Source organism: Cervus elaphus, chromosome 9 (assembly GCF_910594005.1).
Source record: "Cervus elaphus chromosome 9, mCerEla1.1, whole genome shotgun sequence".
Taxonomy (NCBI): domain Eukaryota; kingdom Metazoa; phylum Chordata; class Mammalia; order Artiodactyla; family Cervidae; genus Cervus; species Cervus elaphus.
The window spans coordinates 61,670,554-61,694,918 of NC_057823.1; the positions used below are offsets into that span (position 1 = coordinate 61,670,554).

Genomic DNA, 24,365 nt, shown 5'->3' on the forward strand with positions numbered 1-24,365 from the left:
CACCATATTGTTTTAATGACTATAGCTTTATAGTATAGTCTGAAGTCTGAGCCTGATTCCTCCAACTCCATTTTTCTTTCTCAAGATTGCTTTGGCTATCTGGTGTATTTTGTGTTTTCCATACAAATTTTAAATCTTTTTGTTCTAGTTCTGTGAAAATTGCCATTGGTGATTTAACAGGGATTGCATTGAATCTGTAGATTACCTTGGGTAGTATAGTCATTTTGACAATATTTTTTTTCTTGCTTTCTTTTTAAAAAAAAAAATTTTTATTTTGTATTGGGGTATAGTCCATTAACAAATAATGTTGTGACAATTTCAAATGAATAGCAAAAGGACCCAGTCATACATACACATGTAGCCATTCTTCCCCAAACTCACCTCCCATCTAGGTCACTACACAACATTGAGCAGAGTTCAATGTATTACACAGTAGGTCCTTGTCAGCTATCCATTTTAAACATAGCAGTGTACATATGTCCATCCAAAACTCACCAACCATCCCTTCCCCCATCCCTCCTGCTAGCAGCTATAAGTCTGTTTTCCAAGTCTGTGGTTCTCTTCCTATTTTGTAAGTAAGTTCATTTGTATCATTTCTTTTTAGATTCCACATATAAGAGATGTCATATGGTATTTCTCCTTCTCTATCTGACTCACTTCACTTAGTATGATGATCTCTAGGTCCATCCATGTTGCCAAAAATGGCATTATTTCATTCTTATTAATGGTTAAATGATATTCCATTATATATATATATACCAGATCTTCTTAATCCGTGCCTCTGTTGATGGACGTTTAAGTTGCTTCCATGTCTTGGCTGTTGTAAACTGCGCTGCAATGAACAGTGAGGTGCATGTATCCTTTTGGATCATGTTTTTCTCTGGATATATGCCCAGGAGTGGGATTTCAGGGTCATATGGTAGCTCTATTTTTAGTGTTTTAAGGAAAAAACAAAACTAAAAAATTCCATACTGTTCTTCATGATGACTGTCCCAATTTACATTCCCACCAACAGTGTAGCAGGGTTCCTTTCTCTCCACACACTCTCTAGCATTTATTGTTTGTGGATTTTTTTTTTTTTTTTTTTTTTGATGATGGCCATTCTGACTGGTGTGAGGTGGTATCTTATTGTAGTTTTGATTTACATTTCTCTAATTAGACATGTTGAACATCTTTTCATGTGCCTCTTGACCATCTGTATGTCTTCTTTGGAGAAATGTCTATTTAGGTCTTCTGCCCATTTTTTTATTGAGTTATTTGTTTTGATGCTATTATGCATCATGAGCTGTTTGTAAATTTTAGAGGCTAATGCTTTGTCAGTCACATCATTTGCAAACATTTTTTCCCAATCTGTGAGTTGTCTTTTTGCTTTGTTTGTGGTCTTCCTTTGCTCTACAAAAACTTTTGAGTTTAAGTAGGTTCCATTTGTTTATTTTGGTTTTTATTTCCATTATTCTGGGAGATGGATTGAAAAGAATATTGCTGCAATTTATGTCAGAATGTTCTGCCTATATTTTCCTCTAAAAATGTTATAGTGTCCAGTCTCACATTTAAGTCTTTAATCCATTTTGAGTTTATTTTTGTGTATTGTGTTAAAGAATGATCTAATTTCACTTTTTAAATGTAGCTGTCTCATTTTCACAGTACCATTTCTTACAGAGATTGTGTTTCCAATATTTTGTAGTCAGTTTGTCACAAGTTAATTGACCATAACTGCATGGGTTTATTTCTGGTTTTCTATCCTGTTCCATTGTCTGTATTTCTATTTTTGTGCCAGTACCATACTGTTTTGATGACTGTAACTCTGTAGTGTAGTCTGAAGTCACGGAGCCTGATTCTTCCAGTTCCATTTTTCTCTCTCAAGATTGCTTTTGCTATTAGGAGTCTTTTGTGTCTCCATACAAGTTTTAAGATTTTTCTCTTCTAGTTCTGTGAACAATGTCATTGGTAATTCAGTAGCGATTGCCTTAAATCTGTAGATTGCCTTGGGTAGTATAGTCATTTTAACAATATTGATTCTTCCAATCCAAGAATATGGTATATCTTTCCATCTGTTTGTATCGTCTTTGATTTTTTTCCTCAGCATCTTACAGCTTTCAGAATGCAGTTCTTTTGTCCCCTGAGGTAGGTTTATTTCTTGGTATTTTATTCTTTTTGATGTGATGGTAAATGGAATTATTTCTTTAATTTCTCTTTCTGATCTTTCACTGTTGATGTATAGGAATGCATATTTCTGCATATTAATTTTGTATCCTAAAACTTGACCAAATTTGCTGATGAGCTATAGCATTGATAGCTTTCTGGTAGCATCTTTAGGATTTTCTATGCATAGTATCATGTCATCTGCAAACAGTGACAGTTTTATTTCTTATTTTCCAATCTGGATTCTTTTTATTTCTTTTTCTTCTCTGATTGCCATGGCTAGGACTTTCAAAACTGTATTGAATCAAAGTGACTAGAGTTGACATCCTTGTCTTATTCCTGGTCTTAGAGAAAATGCTTTCAGCTTTTCATTGCTGAATATGTTAACTGTACGTTTGTCATGTATGGCCTTTATTGTGATGAGAGAGGTTACCCGCTATGCCCACTTTCTGGAGAGTTTTTGTCATAAATGGGAGTTGAATTTTATCAAAAGATTTTTCTGCAGCTACTGAGGTAATCATAAGGTTTTTATTCTCCAGTTTGTTAGTGTGGTATATTGAAGAGTTTCAGAAGAATAGATGTTAACTCTATCTACATATAAAATAAAAGTTTTTTAAATAATCATCTAGAAAAAAAAGTGTGGTTCAATGTAATTTGCTAAAAATTGTAATGATGCCTGGCAATGTGTCACATGTGATCAGTTCATGAAATTAAACTGATGATTCAGGGAAAAGAAAACAAAGAAGAGAAAATATGCTCTGGGAGCTCCTCCTCCTGATGCCAGACCCCTAGGCTAGGGATCCTGATGTGGGGCTCAGAACTTTCACTTCAGTGAGAGAAACTCTGTGATATAATTGTTTTTCATTTTGTGATTCACCCACCCAGGGGCTGTGGGGTTTGGTTTGATCATGATTGTTCCTCTCCTACCATCTTGATGTGACTGCTTCTTTTCTTTGAATGTAGGATATCTTTTTTGGTAGGTTCCAATGTTTTTTTGTCGGTAGTTGTTCAACAGTTAGTTGTGATCTTGGTATTTTCATGAGAAGGTGAGCTCTTGTCCTTCTACTCCATCTTGGCAAAGTTCTGTGTGGTTTGTATTTTATATTGAGAATTGGCAAACCCCTTTAGTACTAGTTGATCTGAGAGAGTATCTTGGTGTGTGACCATTTTTACATCCCCAGAAACTGAGACAGGACAAAGAGTAATGACAATAAAATTGTTATAAGGAGGTTTGAGCTATGAATCTACAGTTATATTCTTAAAGAGATTGTGTTTGTTCTTTTGCTTTACACCAAAATTTAATAGTTTAAAACAATCTTTTATTTAGCTCATGATTCTCTGGGTTGGCTGGGCAGTTACTCCAATCTGACTTGGCTCTGCTTATCTCTCCTCACCTCATTATAATGATATGATGGGTCAGCTGGCAGTGGTTGGCAGGCTGTTGACCTGAGTACCTCCATGTGGCTTCTCATCCTCCAGCAGACTGGCTTGGATTCATTTGCAAGGTAGTCTTTGAGTTCCAAACGTGACAAAAGAGCAGGCTTTAGTAAGCAAGACCATTTTGCGCCTCACCTTGTGTTATACTTGTTAATGTCCCATTGACCAAAACAAGTCAAATGGCCAACCTAGATTCAAGATCATGGAGAAATAAACTTTGACTTTTGTGGAAGGAGTGGCAACATGAGATTTCAATGATGTGAATACAGAGAAATGAAGAATTTGGCCATTTTGACAGTCTACCATAGGGAGATCATAGAAAATCTTTTAAGGGAGATTTTAAGCCAAAAAAATTTATCATTTTTCTGAATATTTTCAATGTCAGCTTTACTTGGAGAGTATTTTTGTTTCCAGCAGTAAATGGTATAAGGATTAGTTACCCTAAAAAACCTTCTCATTTGAAAAATCTAAAATTTCTATGAATTTCTTTTAGAACCCTTTTAAAGTACACAACTTGCTGACATGAAAGGAAGGAATCTGCAGAGGTGAAAAAAAAATGAAAGCAGAAATCCTGGCGTGACTGCCAATGCCATATTTAATCCTCATGTTTTATGCTAAATCTTGAAGACCTTGAGCTTTTACCTTGATGGCTACATGGATCATGAGAATAGAAGTCAAAGCCTAGAGCCTGACCAACATAGGATTCTAACAGGAGACCTCTGAGTAAAGCTAAATTTCTTCCTACCAAAGATTACTCCCAATGTATAGATGGATCAGAAGTAAACCAGAAAAGGAAACAGCACTGAAATTTTCCTGTTCCAACTTAGGCACTGGTATAAGACAGTGAAACTTGTATCAAAATGTCTAGCCATACCCACTCTTTATATGGATTCACATTCTATTTTCATGCTATACATTTGGCATTTTTACAAGTGAAACAGAATTTAAAAGTGATCCCACACTTGGCAAAGGTCAGGTTTATTCTAGACTTCAAAGAGTTTCTACAGATAACATTATTATCATAATGAATAACTCCAGTAAAAAATACACAAATCATAATGAGGGAAAGCCAGAAGAATGATGGAGAATAGAATGGGAACCTTGGAGACTTTATAGATTGTAGTTTTCTGACATAGTGTGATAACTATTTTCAGTACATTTAAGCAAGTAAGAGAAGCCAGCAAAAGCAATGAACAAGAGACAATACATTATAACAACAGCAGATTTGAAAAAGATATACATTTTAGACATAAAAATGTATAGTATTTAAAATTTAAAACTCGGTGTATGGATTAAATAGCAGATCAGATGTTGTTGAAAAGACAGTAAACTTTAAGATTCAGTAAACAGAGCAGTATATATGTATAGCCCAGAAATACAAGAAAGTGGTAAAAATAAAAGAGAAGTTTATACATGGAGAATATAGTGAGAGAGTTTGACATATATCTAATCAGAGTTCTACAGAGAGATAATAGAGAACATGAGTAGGAGGACAATATTTGAAGAGATAGCATCTTTGAATTATGTAGAACTGTTGAAAGACACAAATCCTTGAATCTAGGAAACTTAATAAATCCCAGTAGGAAAATATAAAAGAAATCTACCTACACACATCATAGTGAAACTGCAGATCGCCAAAAACAACCCCTCCCCCCCAAAAAAAACCCATCTTAAAAGTAGCCAGAGAGAAGAGCCAGGACATCTGCATATGAATGGTAAATAACCTGACAGCTAAAGTTTTAGTAGCAACAAGGAAATCTGAAATAATATCTTTATGTACTGAAAGAAGTACCTAAAAATTTATGTATTCAGCAAAACTATCTTTCAAGAACAAAGGTAAACTGACAGCTAACGTCATACTTAATGGTGAAAGACTGACTGACTGCTTCCCTTTGAGATCAAAAATGTTAATAAGCAAAAAAGTCTGCTCTTACCGCTTCTGTTTAATGTTGTACTGCAAGTTCATGGTAGGTCAGTTAGGCAAGAAAATGAAATAAAAGACACCCAGATTGAAAAAGTAGTAAGAATATCTCTATTTGCCCATGGCATGATCTTGTGTATAATGAATCCCAAGGAATGCACTAAAAAACTATGAAAAGTAACAAGTTGATCAGATTTCAAGGTACAAGATCAGTTTACCAGAATTAGTTGTATTTCTATATACTTAGAATGAACAATCTGAAAATAAAATTGAGAAAACAATTCCCTTTACAATAGCATCAAATAAAATGCATAAGAATAAATTTAATGAAGGCATAAAATTTATACTTTGAAAGCTATAAAATATTAAAGAATAAGTGAAAAAATATACCATGTTCATGGATCAGAAATCTTTTTTTGATGGCGATATTCTCAGGTCAGTCTACAAACTTGGTGCTATCTTAGTCAGTTCAGGCTGCCATAACAAAATAAAGATTGGGTGACATAAACAGCAGTAATGTATTTTCTCACAATTCTGGAGGTTGTAAGTCCAAGATCATGGTGTCAGCATAGTCAGGTTATGGAAAGCTCCCTTCCTGTCTTGCCGACAGGTACCTTCTCACTGTGTCCTCACATTTTCTGAGAGGGAGGGAAAGAGGTGGGAGGGAGGGAGGGAAGGAGGAAAGATGAGAACGAGAAAGAGAATGAGCAAGTTTGCTGGTGTCTCTTCTAATGAGGGCACTAATCCCATAATGAAGGTCCCATCCTATGGCCTCATCTAAACCTAATTTTCTCCTAAAGTCCACCTATCTCAATACTATCACGTTATGACTTGGGGCTTCAACATACGAATCTGGGGGAGGACACTATTCAGTTCATAGCACACGTAATCCCTATGAAAATCCCCACTGGCTGCTTTGCAGAAATTGTCAAACTGATTCTAAAATGTATATAAAATTAGAGACATAGAATAACCAAAATAATCTTAAAAAAGAAGAACAAAGTTGGAAGACTTGAAACTTCCACTTTAAAAGCTTACAGCAAAGCTACAATAAACATGACAGTGTGGTACAACGATAGACATAGAGATCAATAGAGTAGAAATGAGAGGCAAAAATAAAGCCTTGGGCTTCCTTGGTGGCTCAAGTGGTAAAGAATCTGTCTGCCAGTGCAGGAGAAATGGGTTTGACCCCTGATCCGGGAAGATCCCACATGCCACATCCCACTGGGCCCATACTCTAGAGCCCAGTGTTCAATAGTGCTCTATAATAGCCTATGCTCTAGAGCCCATGTGCTGCGACTACTGAAGCCCTCATGCCTTGGAGCCTGTGCTCCGCAAGAGAAGCCCCTGCAGTGGGAGACCTACACACTGCACCTAGAGAGTAGACCCTGCTCATTGCAAGTAGACAAAGCAGCAGTGAAGACCTAGCACAGCCAAAACTTAATTAATTAATTAAAATTTTAAAATACAGTCTTATATTTATGGTCAGTTGAATATTATCAAGACAACCAAAATAATTCAATAGGGAAAGAATAGTCTTCAACAAATGATGCTAGGAAAACTGAACATATGTACACACAAAAAAATGAAATTGCAGTCTTCTTCACACCATACACAAAAATTAACTCAAAGTTAGTTAAAAATCTAAAGGTAAGAGCTAAAACTACAAAATTGTTAAAACAAAATATAGGAGCAAATATTCATGACGTTAAGTTAGGCAAAGCCTTCTTGGACATGATAACAAAGAAAGCATAAGCAACTGGGGAAAAATAAATAAATTAAACATCATCAAAATTTAAAAACTCCTTTGCTTCAAAATAGATCATCAGGAATGTAAAAAGTAAACACATAGAATGAAAGATAGAATCTGTAAATCATGTATTGATATTTGGAAAGGAGTTGTATCTAGGACAGGTGGAATAGATCAGTTGTGATGTAGTCACGCAGTTGAATACAGCACAGCAAAACAAAGGAACCACAATTAGGTGCATCGACATGAATTTCAAAAACATAACACTGAGAGAATGAAGCAGTAAATTACACAGAAGAGTTAATGCAGTATGATTCCATCTGTATAAAATTCAAAAACAGGCAAAACTAAACAATATATTGTTTGTGGATACCTCAAAGGTAGTAAAACTGTAAAGAAAAGCAAAGAGATTGATAAACTCATGATTCGGGAAAGGAGTTCTTAGGGAGATGAACGGGATTCCAAGGTGCTGGTAACACTGTTTCATAAATTCAGTAATGGATACCTGGGGGTGTATTTTATGTTTCTTCTTTACAATGTACAGTATACAGTGTAGTATATTTATTACATTTTCTGTATGTATATTTCACAATTTAAAGGTTTAAAATAATGAATGAAATCTCCCTCAGGGGACCTTCTAACATGTTGAAAGTCCATAAGACTGTCTCATTTGAAAAGTTGAAAATCAACAGAATTAGATGACAGAATCCTAGACTCTTAGACCTGGATGTGTCCTCAGTTACCACATGACTCCCTCATTTTACAAATGAGGCAGCTGAACTCCAGAGAGGTGAAGTCACTTTTTCAAAGTCACACAGCACCTGAGTGCTAGAATAGAAATATGGAGGAAGGTCCACTGACCCTCAAAATAGTACATTTTCCGCTGAAACACAGTAAGGCTTGGTGTAAAGCCTCTTCTAGGCATTATATTTATAGTGAGCTCTCATTCTTTATTTTCTTGAAGCAGTTCTGAGTTCTCATATTCTGTCCCATTGTCAGACCATATGATCTTTCTTTTAATTATAAGACTTTACTTTTTGATTCACAAAATAATGACTGCCCTGGATATATTAATCCCATGTCACTTCCGTACTGCAGACCTTTCCCGTGGCCCTTCCTGTTATTTGAATGAAGACCTCTGCTCAGGCTCAAACACATCTGTCATGCTGGTCCAGCCTACCTTCCACCTCGTGTTCCCCACTGTATTTCCAGGAACCCTGGGATTCTTATCAACTCTTACATCCTTTCTACCAAAAACTTCCTCCTTCAGCTCCTTGGGGGAAATGAAGGAACTGATTGTTCCAAGTTTTTGTAGGCCTCCTGGTTTTCTCCACTGGGAGAGGTGGCTCTGGGAGTAGAGTTGGCAGGAGACACACAGGAGAGAAAAGAAGGGAAAAAACAGGAGCTCTTTCCAGTGAGGTCGTAGGCCATGACCTAACTAATTCCACAGCCATGGAGTCAATCGATCTGCCACCTGCACACTCCAGAACAGCCTGTCCTCTGGCCTTGCCTGCCTTCCAGACCAGGCATTGTTTGATGTGATGAGTTTTCATGAAGCCTGATGGAAAATGAAGCCTGATGAAAGATGGACCCTTCCCCGCTTGCTACCTCCACCACCACCTCCTCCACCCGTCAGCCCTACAGGGCTGGTCTCTATGGGCCTCCAGCTCTACCTCATACAGAGTTTTAAATGTTTAGGCACATAGTCAGCCATGAAGAAAGCTCTCCTTCTAGACTCACAGGATGTCAATATCAGAAGAAAATCTCAGGTCATTTCTTGCCCAGTTTCTGCTTTTTGCATAGCAGTGAACAGAGGCCCCAGATTACAGAGGGCCAAGGTCATTGTCACCCAGAGAGTTAGTGGCAGTGACAAGACCAGAGACCAGGTGCTCAGACTCCCAGAGGAGAGTCTGTCACTGACCTAGATGTTTCCCTTGGTGCTGTGACATGTGAAGTCCCACATGATTCACTTTGAAGCTGCCCTACTCCCTCACCTTGGCCCTTTAATCCTACCTCTGGCCTGCAGATTAAATAAACACTTGTGAGATACTTCTGACATTCAACTGGAAGTCCCTCCTACCTTTAACCAAGCTGCTTTTGGAAAACAACTTGGCGTATTAAAGATGAAAGGGTACTTACTGGGATGATGTCACCCAGTCCAGGCCAGGTCCTTGCACTTAGAAGCTTGGAAACCATCTTGTTGGTTTCCCCACCACGGATCACACTTGATAAAGCTGAGTCAGGCTAACAACATTTTTGGGAAACCAGTGTATTAAAGCTAAGTGCCTGTTTGTTACCGTAAACAAGAGCTGTGACTGTCTGTTATATCAGTTCACATTGCCCTGACCAGCTGCTTCTTCCCAAAGGCAACCTATGTAGAAAGTCAAACTGTCAGACAGTCACTTGGTGAATGAGGGGGATTTGAAAGAGCTGAACAAGGGGGATTTGAAAGAGCTCTCCAGATGCTTTCCTTTGTTGCTGACTGGTCCCTTCCTGGCTGACCCATCCTTGCTTTAGCTGGATCAATATACTCAGCAGTTCTGGTGGCCCTGAGAGTCATTCGATATCTTGAAAGAAACTTAGCCTCTTTCTGCTCTTCCCATTATGTGTTGATTTCATAACTCTCAGAGGGAAATCTCATTTCCCACATTTCTAAGTCCTTTGGGGGAGGGGGTCCCCCATGATTCAGTTGTTCAGACACCTATAATTATATCCACATGCTCTTCTATTATCCATCCTACATTACTTCATCTTGTCCACCAGCATATCCCAAAAGACTTTATAAAGTATGATGAGAACAGATTATAATCTTTAAATCATATATCCCATTGACATCTTAAGTTGTCTTCATCTAGCACAGACTCGTGCACATAGGAAATGCCCAGGAAATTTTTAACCAAATGATTCTTTTATTAAATCATGGTATCACCAGCTGTGTTGCATTGTGAGCTGCATGGCGTATATCTTAAGAGGATTGTACACCATGGCTGGTGTCAGTGCGCATCAGGGTCAGCCAGGGAGTTGTGCTAAAAATGCAGATGCCTAGGCTCTGCAACCCCAGGGAGTCTCCAGAAGTCTGCCAGGTGATTCTGATGCAAGTGACCTTCATACAGTCCTTTAGGAAGCACTGGCCCCAGAGGCCCATGAGTTCCCATGTGTCACCTTTCTCTGGTCGCTTGTAACTGAGTCAGCCTCCAGCCTCATCCCCAGCAAGAACCTCCTGCTTGCAGACCCTTCCTTGGACTCACCTGCCTTTATCTCCCTCCTTGTTTCCTCAAGTGTGTGGCTGTGGCCTAGCCCAGTCGGGCTTCTTCTTCAAGAACCAGGAGTACATCTGCACCCAGGACTACCAGCAACTCTACGGCACCCGCTGCGACAGCTGCCGGGACTTCATCACAGGCGAGGTCATCTCCGCGCTGGGCCGCACCTACCATCCCAAGTGCTTCGTGTGCAGCTTGTGCAAGTGAGTGGGTGGCCAGCAAGGGCTGGGACCCTCTGCCTAGGTGCCTGGGGAAGGGGAGAAATGGCCTTTCCCAGGCAGATCTTGGGGTGAACACTTTGATTCCTAGAATCTCAGGGGTGGAAGGACTTGACAAGCAAATGGTTTTGAACATGTAGCAGCTGAATCCTGTCTGTTAGATGTCGTCTAACACAAAACACTAGTTTGTTCCAAGATGAAGGCAGAGTAAAGATCTGAGCCCCTGCACTCAAATCTCCTACTTCCCATCAAAAGGCCCCAAAGGAACCACTGAGTACCATGGCCTCTCAAGACTCAGTGTGGAATCCATGGGTCTGGTTCAGGCTCTCACATCCTCAGCCACATGTGGTCCTGGGATGTCTATTTATAGCCTTCCTCCACGACCCTGGAAGGTGACCCCACCTCTGTAAGCCTCAGGTTCATTGGTAAAATGGTCATCAAAACCAGTCCAACTTCATAACGTTTTCAGGAAGATAAATGAGACAGTACCTACAGAGACCTTCGCTCAGTGACTGGTACCAAATTGTGTCTGATTTTGTTATTCTTTTCTTTATCATAATGTTCATCATCCACCTTCTCAAGACTTTACAATTTATTTATTTTTAATTGAAGGATAATCACTTTACAATATTGTGTTGGTTTCTGCCATACGTCAACATGAGTCAGTCATAGGTATACCTATGTCCCCCACTCTTGAACCTCCTTCCCACTCCCACCCCATCCCACCCCTCTATGTTGTTACAAAGCCCTGGTTTGAGTTCCCTGAGTCATATAGCAAATTCCCATTGGCTATCTATTTTACATATGGTAGTGTATATGTTTCCATGTTACTCTCTCCATTCTCAAGACCTTTGATAGGTGATGGAAAGCTCACCATCTGCCTGCTCCCCAACCCAAGCATCCCCATCACTTGTTAACTTAGCAGATGTACCTTAAGGACCCACTGTATACCAAATACCATATTAAGAAGACAAAAAATAAAGAAAACCTCAACCCTGTCCACCAATATTTTAACATTTAATGGACTGCTCAAAGTCATAAGTAAAGCACTATTAGAGTATATGTATGCACTTTTTAATAGGGAAAGTAATCTATAGATTAATTATTTTTCTCGTAAAATAACCACCTCTTTGTTACCAGTTAGAGTAATTAACCACTTGGGGTTTTTGATTGAGACTAATGCCACAGTCCCTAAGAAAATATCACCCAGTGGCATTCATTCTTTTATCCAGCCCTTAAAACCTGGTCCTTAGGTCCTAGAATGCCAGAACCATTGAAAGTTTGCACAGTAGGGCCCATATAGTATAAAGTGGAGGTTTTGTGAAGCCCCATGGAGATGAGGTGTCTTCTCAAGGTCATGATCCATGTCCTTTTACTGGTAGTGAGTGCCTGTGCTGTGACGAGAGCTCAGCTACCCCTCCCCAGCACTCCCTCCATTGTTCATGTCGCTAATGTAAGGGCAGTAGAACCACTGCAGGCTTAGGGCCATGTGCTCAGAACCCATGTTAACAGGCATTCTAGACTACATGAGCAAGAGCTGCTGCGTGATGGGATTGGCTGTACTGAGGGGTCTGAGCAGTTTTTATTTAGTTAGGGAGGCAGGACATGACAAGCTTGAGATCCCTGAGCTGTGGAACTCCCAACTGTTCAAAGGCAGGTGAGCAGAGGAAGAGGCTCTCTGTGGACATCTAAGGTTCCTGGGGAGTAAAAGGAGGATGTTTTGGCAAACTGAATTGAGTCCTTCCTGACATACAGGGATAGGTCAAGTTGGAAAGACATCCTTCCAGGAGGAAGCACCCCTGGGACGAGTTTTTAGCCTCTTTATTGTATAGAAGGAAATGGCAACCCACTCTAGTATTCTTGCCTGGAAAATTCCATGGACAGAGGAGCCTGTCAGGCTACAGTTCATGGGGTCATAAGAGTTGGACACGACTTTGCAACCAAGCCACCACCACCACCTTTGTATAGAAGAGAAATGTAAGCTCAAATAGTGTTGTGATTTCCCCAGTGTTTAAAAATCATGTAAATGGCCCAACTGGGTCTCCTTCCGGTCCTGATCCTGATTGAGTGGTTTAGCTCTGCCCCGGGAACAGCCTGTGAATGTAGCTGGTACTCTATATGTGCTGTGTATGCTACCAGAGATCTTCAAGCATATGTCGTCAAGTCACCTATAGACACAGAGCCCTCTGGAGAGGAGGTGTTGAATTTCTTCTTCCTCCTCACAGGAAGCCTTTCCCCATTGGAGACAAGGTGACCTTCAGCGGGAAGGAATGCTTGTGTCAGACGTGCTCCCAGTCCATGACCAGCAGTAAGCCCATCAAGATCCGTGGACCAAGCCGTGAGTCCTCCCTGCCGGGAGCCTCCCCGTCTGCGAGCACATCTCCCAGGGCTCCCCTGTCCCAGTTTCACTAACCACTTCCCTTCCGCAACCTGGAGGGAAGTGGGGGCGGTTCCCACCCTGGAGGACTCCTGAAGTATGACCCAGTTGGCAGACAGCCCAGACTCATGAGTTTCCCTACATACAAATGTAGGGAAAACAGGCTGCCCAACAGTAAAGAGGGATGGCCTGGGCCATGTTTTGGCCCCTTGGGTGTTTCTCCTGGGATGAGTGGGCCTCCTTATCTCCCCTTTGGTCCAGGCTGCCCGGAGCACTCCAACAGAGCTGATCAGGTGCTTTCCACCAGTGGCTCTCAATTTGTACAAATTCCACTAAAAAACTATATGCAGACATATCTTAGCAAAAGAGGGAGCATGGGAGAAAGCCACAAGGGCTGCGCTTCGTGTCTCTAGGGTGTGTCCTGTGGACTGCAGCATTAGCTTCACTGCAAAACTGGCAAAAATACAGATTGCTAGGCCCACTTTGGACTTGTAGAAATGAGACCTAGAAATATATGATCATAATAAGCTTCCTGAATGATTCATTCACTGCTCCTAAAACTGAGAACTACTCACAAAGGTCATGTTCTATCACTAAAACAGATTGGGGCATGGAGGGGAGCTGAGGATCAGAGATGTACCTTAGAACAGTCATTCTGATTTGTGGAATGTCCGTTCCATTCCAACTTGTCTAGCTGTAAGGTATCTAAATCACTGTTGCAAAACGCCCTTCTCGGACCCCTCACCGCATGTGCCCACACACACACACCCAGGGTTTCGTAAGCCAGGTTAGGCTCCAGCATTCTTTCGTGTTACATGACACTCTCACTGGCCTTGTCGGCAGAATCAATGAAAGCCCATTAGCGTCCTGTGCTGCATCACTGCGCCATGTGGGGGCTGTCGGCCATGGCACCAGCAGAGTCAGCATGCTGGGGCTGTGTCCACTTGAGGGGAAGGGCGAGCACAGAACCACCTCCCCCAAGTCAGCAGGACTCAGCTCTCAGAGGCTCCAATAGCAAGGGAGCCTGTGGGGTGGGGGGGCTCCCTCCATCATCCTTCCCTCCTTTCAGTTGATTCAGACCTGTTCCCAGACCTTCCTTCAGTGTCTTTGATGGGGACCAAGAAAAATTTGCTGCTCTGAACAGGTTTCCATCTCGAGGTTCTGAGGCTGAGTGCACATAGGTTACCCTCATAACTCCTTGAAAGCATCATCCAGAATGACAGCAAGTCTGGAATGCTGGGATGCAGGACCACAGGACCATGGCTGATGCTGCTCAGGTACCCAGATACCAGAGAGACCACATGTGAGATCATAGAGAGAAGCCAGCTGGAGTCAGGAGGCTATCTTCCTTCTGTGATGCACACCTGTCATGCAGCCTCCCTGTGGCTCAGTTTACCCAACTTGGTGGAAAGCAAATGTATCTGTATTTGACAATCAAACTAACACATATCATAGTGTATAAACTGCTCTCTAAATATAAAATGAGGAGTTTTGTTGGCTTGGCGGTCTAATCTAGAAAACATGCCAAAGGAGAACTGAGAATAAATTCCTGAATCTGCTGCTATTTCACTCAGCTTGTGTTGTGTGTTACTGTGTGCCTTGGGGATCTCAGGCAAGTGGAAGATTTCCTAAGCTGAGTGCTGGAGGCCTGCATGGGAGCATGTCCACGAGGAGAGGCCACTAAATGTCTCCACCATAATTCTTCAGATCAGGAGGTGGAAGAAGGGAAGGAAGAGTCAGTACAGAAGAACAGTGAGCATGTGGGCAGTCTCCAGGGCAATGCCTAGGATCATGGCTCATCTTGCTACTCACGAAGTCTAGACATAAATGTGTGGATCTATGGGGCCTATATTTCAGAGAAATGTTCTTTCCCCAAAAGTGGTCACTGTCCATGCTGCAAACACAAAGTAGTCTCCTGACTCAAGGGGAAGTTGAAAGGGCTTCTGAGTCCCCCAAGGATGGAGAGAACTAAAACAAGATTCAAAAGAGTGCTAAGATGAAGAACATAGCTTGGAAAAGGAAAATGAAGGAGGAAAAACTTGCTGTGTTTTTGAGCCAGAGGAGTGTGAAGTTTCATTCCTGAAATGCCAAGACACTGTGGAAAAGCAGGAGCAGTATCTACTCAGAAGAGATTAAGAATACTTTGGAACTATCAAGAGATGGGAATCATGTTATTTATCAGAGGCAGGAGAACTGTTTCTTCACAGACCACACTGAGAAGAATCAAGAGCAAAAGCTGCATCACCACCATCTCCACCAACACAATCACCATTATCACCTCCATCATGATCACCAACATACCATCACCACTGCTGACATTGACTGACTATTCCTAGTGCCAGGCACTGCCCAGACCCCACTGAGAAGAATCAGGAGCAGAAGCAAAATCACCACCTCCACCAATACCATTGCCATCATCACTACTATCTCCACAACCACCAGCATCATATTGAATACCATTACCGCCACCACCACTACCACCAACACTACCATCACCTTTGCTGACATTGACTGTTCCTAGTGCCGGGCACTGCATAGACCTCACTGCAGAGAATCAGCAGCAGCAGTACCATCGCCATCATCACCAAAACCACCGCCATCGCTACTGTCAGCACTGCACTAATTTTTCTATACATAACATCTTATTTAATCATTACAACAATTCTATGAGAGAGACAAGAGCAATGGTTTTAGATAAGAAAACAGATACTCTAAGAGTGTCAAGGTCACTCAGATAATGGTAATGGAACCAGAGTGTGAGCCTAGGCAAGTCTGGCTTTGGAGCCTATTCCCTTAATACCCCATACCAGAGACATGACTTGCTAATAGGAAGGGTCCTGTCTTTCTGGATTAGTTGCCTAAAACAAGGTGGGGAGCTTGCTATGACTCACATACCCACCTATTTTTGCTGTAATGAATGACACAGTCGGAAAAAACTAAAAATAACTGTCTGGGGTCTTCAGAGATTCCAGTAAATGGAGGGATTTAGGAGGAGCAGGTGCATCATGCTTATTGCCAGCTGAAGGTGGTAATTTTGGAATAAAGAAGAATGTATGAGGAATGGAGTGGACAGCTGGCTGGGCAGAATCCACTTGGGACAGGGTGTGTCCTGACCTTGCTTATTACACCAGGTCCATGGGCTCCTGGATGCAGTGCCTGAGGCTCCAATGTTGGTCATAAGTGAAAGTTGGAAGAAGAGGGGGGAAAAGATCCTGGTAAAGATCCTTCATCTGAAGCCAGTTGAGTGGAGGGTGAGCAATATAATATGAAAAAAAAGAAATGTGGGATAGGTGTGCCAGAATTCTCAGGAGGAATTAGCAGGCCTTCCCTACAGCAGACATGCTGCCTCTGACCTCATATCAGAAACTGGATAATGCACAGAGTATGAGTTAAAAGCCATGAGAATGTGGAATAATAATGATAAGAACCACTTATTGGGTACATACATGCCAGGCACTGTGCACAGTCCTTCCAGGCTTGACTTCAGTTCATCTTCACACCAGTGGTGTAAGGAAGATGTTCAGATGAGGAAGCTGGACCTTAACAGTTGTACAAATAGTCAGCTGGGGAGCTGGGATTCTCCCCTTGGCCAGCCTCTCTCCACTCACTCTAACCTCTCAGCTCAACCTCTAACCACTATACTGTACCATCTCCTAAATTTTAATTCAAGATGCCAATTTCATCTCAGATATGTCACTGCAACTTAAAGAGATGGAACTCAAATCTTTTGTGGCCACAAAAGGAGGCAACTCTTTGAGTAAGTTTTATTGAAAAGATGGACAATGGTGGTGTTAGCCAGTAACTTGTCTATCTCCATGGAATCCACAAGTGAATTTGCTCAGACCATGTCAAGCAAGGAAAAGTGAAGTGCAGGAGATAAAGGAGAAGAGAGAAACTGTGGTTGTCATGAAAGACTTGAAGAAACACATTTAGGGTAAGAGGTAGATAATCCTTGGTTGCTTAAAATAGGGGGTGTCACAAGAATTCAGGCCTCAGCTTCATATAAAAAAGGCTATCATGACAGTCTTCCCTGTCTAAAGGCAAGAGGGGGTGAGCTGCCCACCTGTTGAGAATGCTGAGGGTTACTGTGCTGGGTGGGACTTTGATGTGAACTCTGAGCCTCTGTGGGATCATTTAACCCTATCGAGAAGGCCCACAGAGACACAAATTCAGCACCTGTGGCCTAGAAAGCTGGACCAGATTGCCTGAGCCCTTGGGTTTTCCTATACAGAGCACAGACAAGTCACTTCAGAGGCCGTCTGTCTATAAAAGAAGAGGGGGTACTGACCTCTAAACAATGATGTTCTGAAGACTGTGCTGATTGGGATGGAGTAGAAGTTGACTTATTCCAGGAGAAAAAAAAAAGGAAAAGAAAGAAATCCTAAATCTGTTCTGCCAGCCCCCATTTGAAGACCTGGGACTTGAAGCATTTTGCAATGGGAAACCTTCTTGCCCCCAGCTTGTGCTAAGAGACATTGGAAAGGTGCTGTGTAGCCAAGAGGCGTGGACTGTGGGAGCTGACTGGTACACACACTTCTTCAGGGCCCAGACTTTCCACAGCTTGCTGGACACACCCCCTTCCTAGAGACACAGACACCTCATCTCTTCTCCAGGACTGGCTTCCAGCTGGATGAGAGCTTCAGCCAATCTCTCCCAACTTGCTGTGCTCCTCTACTGCTCCCAAGTGTGCATTTGCCTTTGGTGCCAAGAAGGAGGCCTGTGCTCTGGTAAACATTGCCCCTTGACCCTTTCCTCCTCCAGAGTGGGACATCCGGTCGGCCAAGCCTGAATTCCCAGCATCTCCCAAGTACCTCGGACCCTGCCTCCATTTCCTGCCCCTCCCTAGACATTGTTGAGCAACAGGCAGCCTCTGGGCCCCCCTACATTCTGTTGGCCTCAGCGCATGGTCCAGGGTGACGGAAATGGAGAGCAAGGGTGCCTTTCTGCCCTGGAACAATCTCATGAGTCTTTAACCCTCACTGCTTGGGGAGGCAGATGTTTGGTTTGTAGTCACATAAGGGAGGAGGTGTGCATGGTAAGTTCTATCCTTTGCCTGAGTGCTAGAAGGGCTGCTCATTCAGCACATCTGCTCTGAGTTCTTACTGTGTGCTGAGCACGGTGCTAGGCAAGAGAACAGGTTTAACCAAAAGCACACAAATCACAAACCACTGAGCGTACGAACCTAAAGGTGAGAAAAAGTAGAAACTGAGCTTGGAGCAGGGATTCTCAAACTCTGCTGGGCTTGGAGATCTTGATAAAATTCAGTGACAAGGGCTCGATTTCCAAAATGTATAAAACAGCTCATGCAGCTCAATATGAAAAAAATAAACAACCCAGTCAAAAAGGGTAAAAGAACTAAATAGAAATTTCTCCAAAGAAAACATACAGATGGCCAACAGGCACATGAAAAGTTGCTCAAACTTTCTGCATTTTAGAGAAATGCAAATCAAAACTATAATGAGGTTGTCACCTCACATCGGTCAGAATGGCTGTCAAGAAAAGTCTGCAAATGACAAGTGCTGGAGAGGCTGTGGAGAAAAGGGAACTCTCCTTCACTGTTGGTGGGATTGTACATTGATACAGCCACTATGAAGATCAGCATGGATGTTCCTCAAAAAAAAACTAAAGATAGAGCTATCGTATGATCCAGGAATTCCACCCCTGGCCATTTACCTGGAGAAAACTCTAATTTAAAAAGATACATGCCCCCCAGTGTTCATTGCAGCACTCTTCACAATAGCCAAGACATGCAAGCAACCAAAATGTCCATCAACAGATAATGGATAAAGAAGATGTGGTGTATATATATACAATGGAATATTACTCATCCATAAAAAAGAATGAAATAATGCTATTTGCAGCAACATGAATGGGCCTGGAGATTATCACAGTAAGTGAAATAAGTCAGAGACAGACAAATATCATATGATATCACTTTATGTGGAACCTAAATAATACAAATGATTTGCAAAATAGAAACAGACTCACAGACATAGAAAACTTATGGTTAACAAAGGAGAAAGAAGAAGATAAATTAGGATTTGGGGGTTAAAAGATACACTCAACTACATATAAAATAGATTAGCAACAGGACCTACTGTATAGCACAGGTAACTATATTTAATCCCTGTAACAACCTATAATAGAAAAGAACCTGACAAAGAATATATTACGTGTGTGTGTGTGTGTAACTGAATGACTTTGCTATTACCTAAAATGAATACAACATTGTAAATCAAGTGTACTTCAATAAAAATAAAATAGTTAAAAATTCAGTTGATCTGGATGGGGCCCACATTTCTATACATTTTCAATTTCCCAGGTGACACTGATGCTGCAGTTCCCCAGGTCACTGAGAGTTGCATGAGCTTTGTTAGCAACTTGAGAACAGGCTAGGAGCAGTTCAGGGTCCTCTATGGGTGAACCATGGTCAGGATGACCAGCAAGGAACTTTCTGGAGGAACCCTGTGAGGCCTTTCTTTCTCCCTCACACCTCCCAAGGTACCTTTGGCCTTTCCCTCACCTGACGTAGTCTCAACTGGTGCTGGTGCCTGGGTGGGAGCAGTTACGGAAAAGCCAGCGTTCAGGAAGGGTTGCCTAGACTCCGGCGCGAGACGACAGCAAGGGTCCCAGGGCCCAAGGTGCTTTGCTCACCGGGTCCTCTTGTCTTTGCAGACTGCGCCGGGTGCAAGGAGGAGATCAAGCATGGCCAGTCGCTCCTGGCTCTGGACAAGCAGTGGCACGTCAGCTGCTTCAAATGCCAGACCTGCAGCGTCATCCTCACCGGGGAGTACATCAGCAAGTAGGTCTCTCCCCTGCCCCGCCCGCCTGACCTCTGCACGCCCCCAGGCCTGGCCCCACATGGCCCTTGGCCTGAGGCACCAGCAGCATCTCCCCCCGTTTCTGTCTGGCTGCCACACTCCAGCCACAAACAGCACCCCACTCACCTTGGGCCCTCACTCGGTGCTTCCCCTGTTCTGAGATCCTTCTCTGTTCCGAGCATGCTTGCTCCTACCCTTCCTCTGGTCTCAGGTCCCATACCCTCCCCTCAGAACTGGCTTCATACCACCTCTTACAGGCCCTCCACACTGGCCCTCCCAGCGGCCCTCATCGGACCTATTGGTTTCCTTCGGGTAGGCCAACACCATTTGCGATTGTATACTTAACCATGTTACCTGTTTATAAGGATAATAATATTAGCTATCATTTATTGAGCTTTTAGTATGGACAAGGACTGTACTAACTGCTCTGTACAAATTATCACATCAAGCCCCATGACTACCCCCATGAGGTGTTACCCCCTATTTGAAAAGCTGTAGAAACTGAGTCTCAGGAAGTTATTGCCGCAGTGGTTATACTTAGCGTCTGTTCTCACCACGGTGGGACTTTGCTTAATTGACTGCGGCCTGTAGCACAATGCCTGACCCAACGTCGATAATACAGTTGTTGAATGAAATGAGATAAGAGATGATGGACACATAATTGTCAGGAGAGACAGCCTGGCCGTGACACTGAACACTAGACAAGGCCCCTTGTGCCAGGTCCTTATGACCATATTTACATACTCAAGTACCTAAAAAAAAAATTAGGGCCATGAGCCCTCAGAACTTTTTACACTATGATCCAGACATTTTCTAGTATCACTCTCTGACCCGATGCTAGGATATAGTGAGCATTAAAGTTGTAGCATGCATGGTTCTACTATCAAGAAATAAGAGAGACAGGCTGTATGCATAAAAAATGATGACTCCAGGGTACATGTGATTCAGAGCTCAAGAGAAGTTCTGTTCTTTAAGACCTTTCCAATCAGAAGTGACAGAAAACCCAACTCAAACTCCCTTGAATGCAAAAATGGGAGTTTATTGACTCATGGGAAGGCCAGTGGCATTCCTGGCTTCTGGCATGGCTGAATCCAGAGGCTTAAAGCTGTCATTAGCCTTTCAGAAGCCGCACCCTCTCCCCAGACTTTCTTGTCTCTCTCAGCTCTGCCTTCCTCTGTGTCTGATTCATTCTCAAGCAGGACCTCCCCAACTGGTAGCAAAGATGATTACCAGCAACTCCAAGCTTTGTTTCTAGCAGCTTCATAAACCTGGCAAAGAGGGAGAAAGGCCTCTTTCCCAAGAACTCCAGCAAAAGTCCCACAGCTGCCTCTGATTTGGCCTCCACTGGTTCACATGCCCATCCCTGACCAGTAGGATCTAAACCCTTGAATCAGAGAGCAGCCCTTTGTAACTGTGAGTGGGAAGGGGTGGTTCCCAGAACGCAGGCAAGGTACTGCTGCTGTCAAAAAGGGAGGTAGGTACTAGCCAAACGACCTTTGTCTGTGTCATAGGTCTAAGCCACAGGCTGTGGCTGTGACTGTTCACTTCTAACTAGCAGAAGTGGTATCTGGAATATGTGAGAGCTTTATGGGAGATGGTAATATTTGGGCTGGACCTTGAAGAGGTGTATAAGATTTGAAAATGCAAAGAAGGAAAGCTTGTAGCCAGAATGCTCAGCCTGGGCAAGGACAGGGAGGTGCTGGCCACATCCATCCTGTTTGCTAGAACTCGGGTGTGTGCACAGGTGAAGTCCAAGGCTACAGAGGTGAGTTGAGGTCACAGCCCGAGCGCTTTGAACGCATGTTAGTGGGAGTTTGGCATGCACCTCTGTGCCTGCCAAGTAAGGTGTTCCCTTGGTGAGATGCCAGCCAGAAGTCCTTGAGTCTGTGAGTTCAAGTCCAAATTCTCTGGGGGAGTAAGAGTTTGCTCAGAGCTCCTTGTGAGCAGGTCCAACCCAGATTACCCACCACGCCTTAGGCCTCTGCAGCCGGGCTCTGGGCTCTTCATCCATCTGCCAGCAGAGTGGAAGGTGCTTAGCAGCGCCGGCTCTGGTGTTGATGCCCCGGTCAGAAGCCCAGCCCACTTGACCTCAGCAAGAGACTCAGCTTCTCTGAGTCTCAGTTCCTTCATTTATAGAAACAGGGCTGAGAAGAAGAACCCTCATAGGGTTCAGAGATCTGTGCTTTGTACCTAATCAATACCCAGTAAAGATTAATTTTTATCCTCTGCCTCTTTTTAGAATCATGTATGTCAAATTCCCAAAGACCTCACCCAGCAGCAGACAGTGCTTCCCAGGCATGCATGGGGAGCTTGTCAAGATGCAGATTGCCTGGGTCCAAATTAGGAGGTGTTGGCATTTATACCCAAATTTTGGTGGTTCATTGCACCCACTTCCTGACCAATGACTTTATGCCCCTGCAGGGTAACCCTCCCACCCCCCAGAGTGTAAAAGGGTTGAGGGTGAGGGAGGCTTGTCTCATGGACCCACAAACAACTGTGTCACCTCCTGACTTTGCTGAGCACCAGTCCTCAATGTTGCCTCTCCTTCAGGAAATACTGATGGCCCTGCTGCCCAGGGTAGGCTCCTAGCAGTCCCCGCAGGGCAGCAGCGTGGATGTGCCTGGTCTAAGGCCTCTCTGCATGTGAGTGAGTTCTGTTCCATACAGAAGATGTCATCGGCACTTCAGAGAGATGTCATCAGATCTGGGCCCTAGAGCTAGGCAGGGCCCGAGCTGGGCTGAGTGCTTTGATGTCCCCAGTCATTTCCATGTTGGCCCTTGAAAGCTGAGCCCAAACGTCCTTTGTGGACTCCTGTCAGCCATCATGGGGATCCCCTAGGACAGGTGCTTTGCTGAGCCCTGGGACACCCTGGAGTCACATCCTTTAATTCTCATGACAGCCTGCTGAGAAACCAGACCTTGTGGGTTTGAACTAGCACTAGATCAAATGGCAACCCACTCTAGTATTCTTGCCTGGAAAATCCCATGGATGGAGGAGCCTGGTAGGCTATATATAGTCCATGGGGTCACAAAGAGTTGGACACAACTGAACGACTTCACTTTCACTTTCTCATCCACACAATGGGGAGAACACTAATTCCAACCTCATAGGACAGCAGCAAGTATTAAATGAAACAACCTATGTAAAATACCATCAGAGAGCCTGACACATACCAAGCAGTAAATATCAATGGCTACTGTAGTAGGGATAGTGTAAGAATAACTAACAATAATCTTATTACTGCCCAGTAAGTTCTAAGCACTGGGCAAGAATGGAGCACTTAGGAAGTGATTGGGGAGGGCAAGGGTTCCTGTTTTCTACTGATTCAGGAGCACAGTCATATGATTCTTTTTGTACCAGTGTTTTGTTAGAAGAGGAACCCTTAAGAATATGCAAAAAATTGATCACATTGATGACCTCCTGGAAGGGAAACTGGGAGAGACTGAGAGGAGGGTGCAGACTTTCCCCTTGTGCCTTTGCAGTGTGCCAAATGCAGATATTACCTGTTCTAAATGGAAGTTTTATTTTTTAAATGACCTTTTAAAAGAGTCCTTTAGGGTAAGGGGAAGAGAGTAGGTCTAGAAAATCTGAGGAGAGAGCAAGGAAAAAAGAGTGAGGGACCCTCATGGCCAGCAGGAAACAGTGCTTCCCAGGCATGCATGGGGAGTTTGTCAAGATGCAGATTCCCCAGCCCTCTCACCCCAGGGACTGTCTGATCTTGTAGATCTGAGGGGTGTCTGGGCAGTTTTCACTTTGAACAGCCACCTGAGTGCTTCTAATCTTGGTCCAGTCACAGTTATCTGTGGGTCTGGGAAGTTCCACGTGACACCCCCGTGGACCCCCCTAATTTCCTCTTCCTGTGTGGATTTCCTCTGCAGGGATGGCGTTCCGTACTGCGAGTCTGACTACCACTCCCAGTTTGGCATTAAGTGCGAGACTTGTGACCGATACATCAGCGGCAGAGTCTTGGAGGTGAGTGGGTACAAGTAACTATCAAGGTGATTGAGCAGATGGCCTGTGACCCCGCAGAGTCATCCCTGAAGAAGGGGAAAGTCACCCCACACCCCTTTTTCCTTAGCCTCTCCCTCCCCTGCTTTCTCTGCCTTAGCTTAGCTTGCTACATGACCTTGAGCAGATAACCTTGCTTCTCTAGGTACCCCCCAAATGAGAAGCTGGACGAAATTACTCCTTGTTCAAAAAATGTGTTGGAAATGTCGGTTGTTTCTCTGGATTCAGACCCAGATAGATTACAAGGGAGTGACAATTATGATTTTCTTCTTTGCCCTGCCTAAAGGATAGAGCCTTTATTTTTTTAAGCATTCAGTAATGTGCTGATTTATGAACCAGCTTGTCTAGCAGCCTGCTCCCTAAGCCCTTCTTTGGCTGGTCCATCACCATGGCAACAACTTTCCTCTGCTTCTGATGCACAGCTCACTCTG

At 43.2% G+C, this 24,365-nt stretch overlaps 1 protein-coding gene across 6 annotated transcripts in view; it reads left to right on the plus strand.

Annotated features, from left to right (window-relative positions):
• ABLIM3 (actin binding LIM protein family member 3) overlaps positions 1-24,365 on the plus strand; it is a 131,240-nt gene that overhangs the window by 51,207 nt on the left and 55,668 nt on the right. For all 6 annotated transcript variants that reach the window (XM_043913229.1, XM_043913233.1, XM_043913228.1 and 3 more), the window contains 4 exons: positions 10,530-10,713; positions 12,954-13,066; positions 19,781-19,907; positions 23,805-23,898. In XM_043913229.1, coding sequence (XP_043769164.1) covers positions 10,530-10,713; positions 12,954-13,066; positions 19,781-19,907; positions 23,805-23,898 — 518 coding nt within the window. The remainder of the gene's footprint in view (positions 1-10,529; positions 10,714-12,953; positions 13,067-19,780; positions 19,908-23,804; positions 23,899-24,365) is intronic.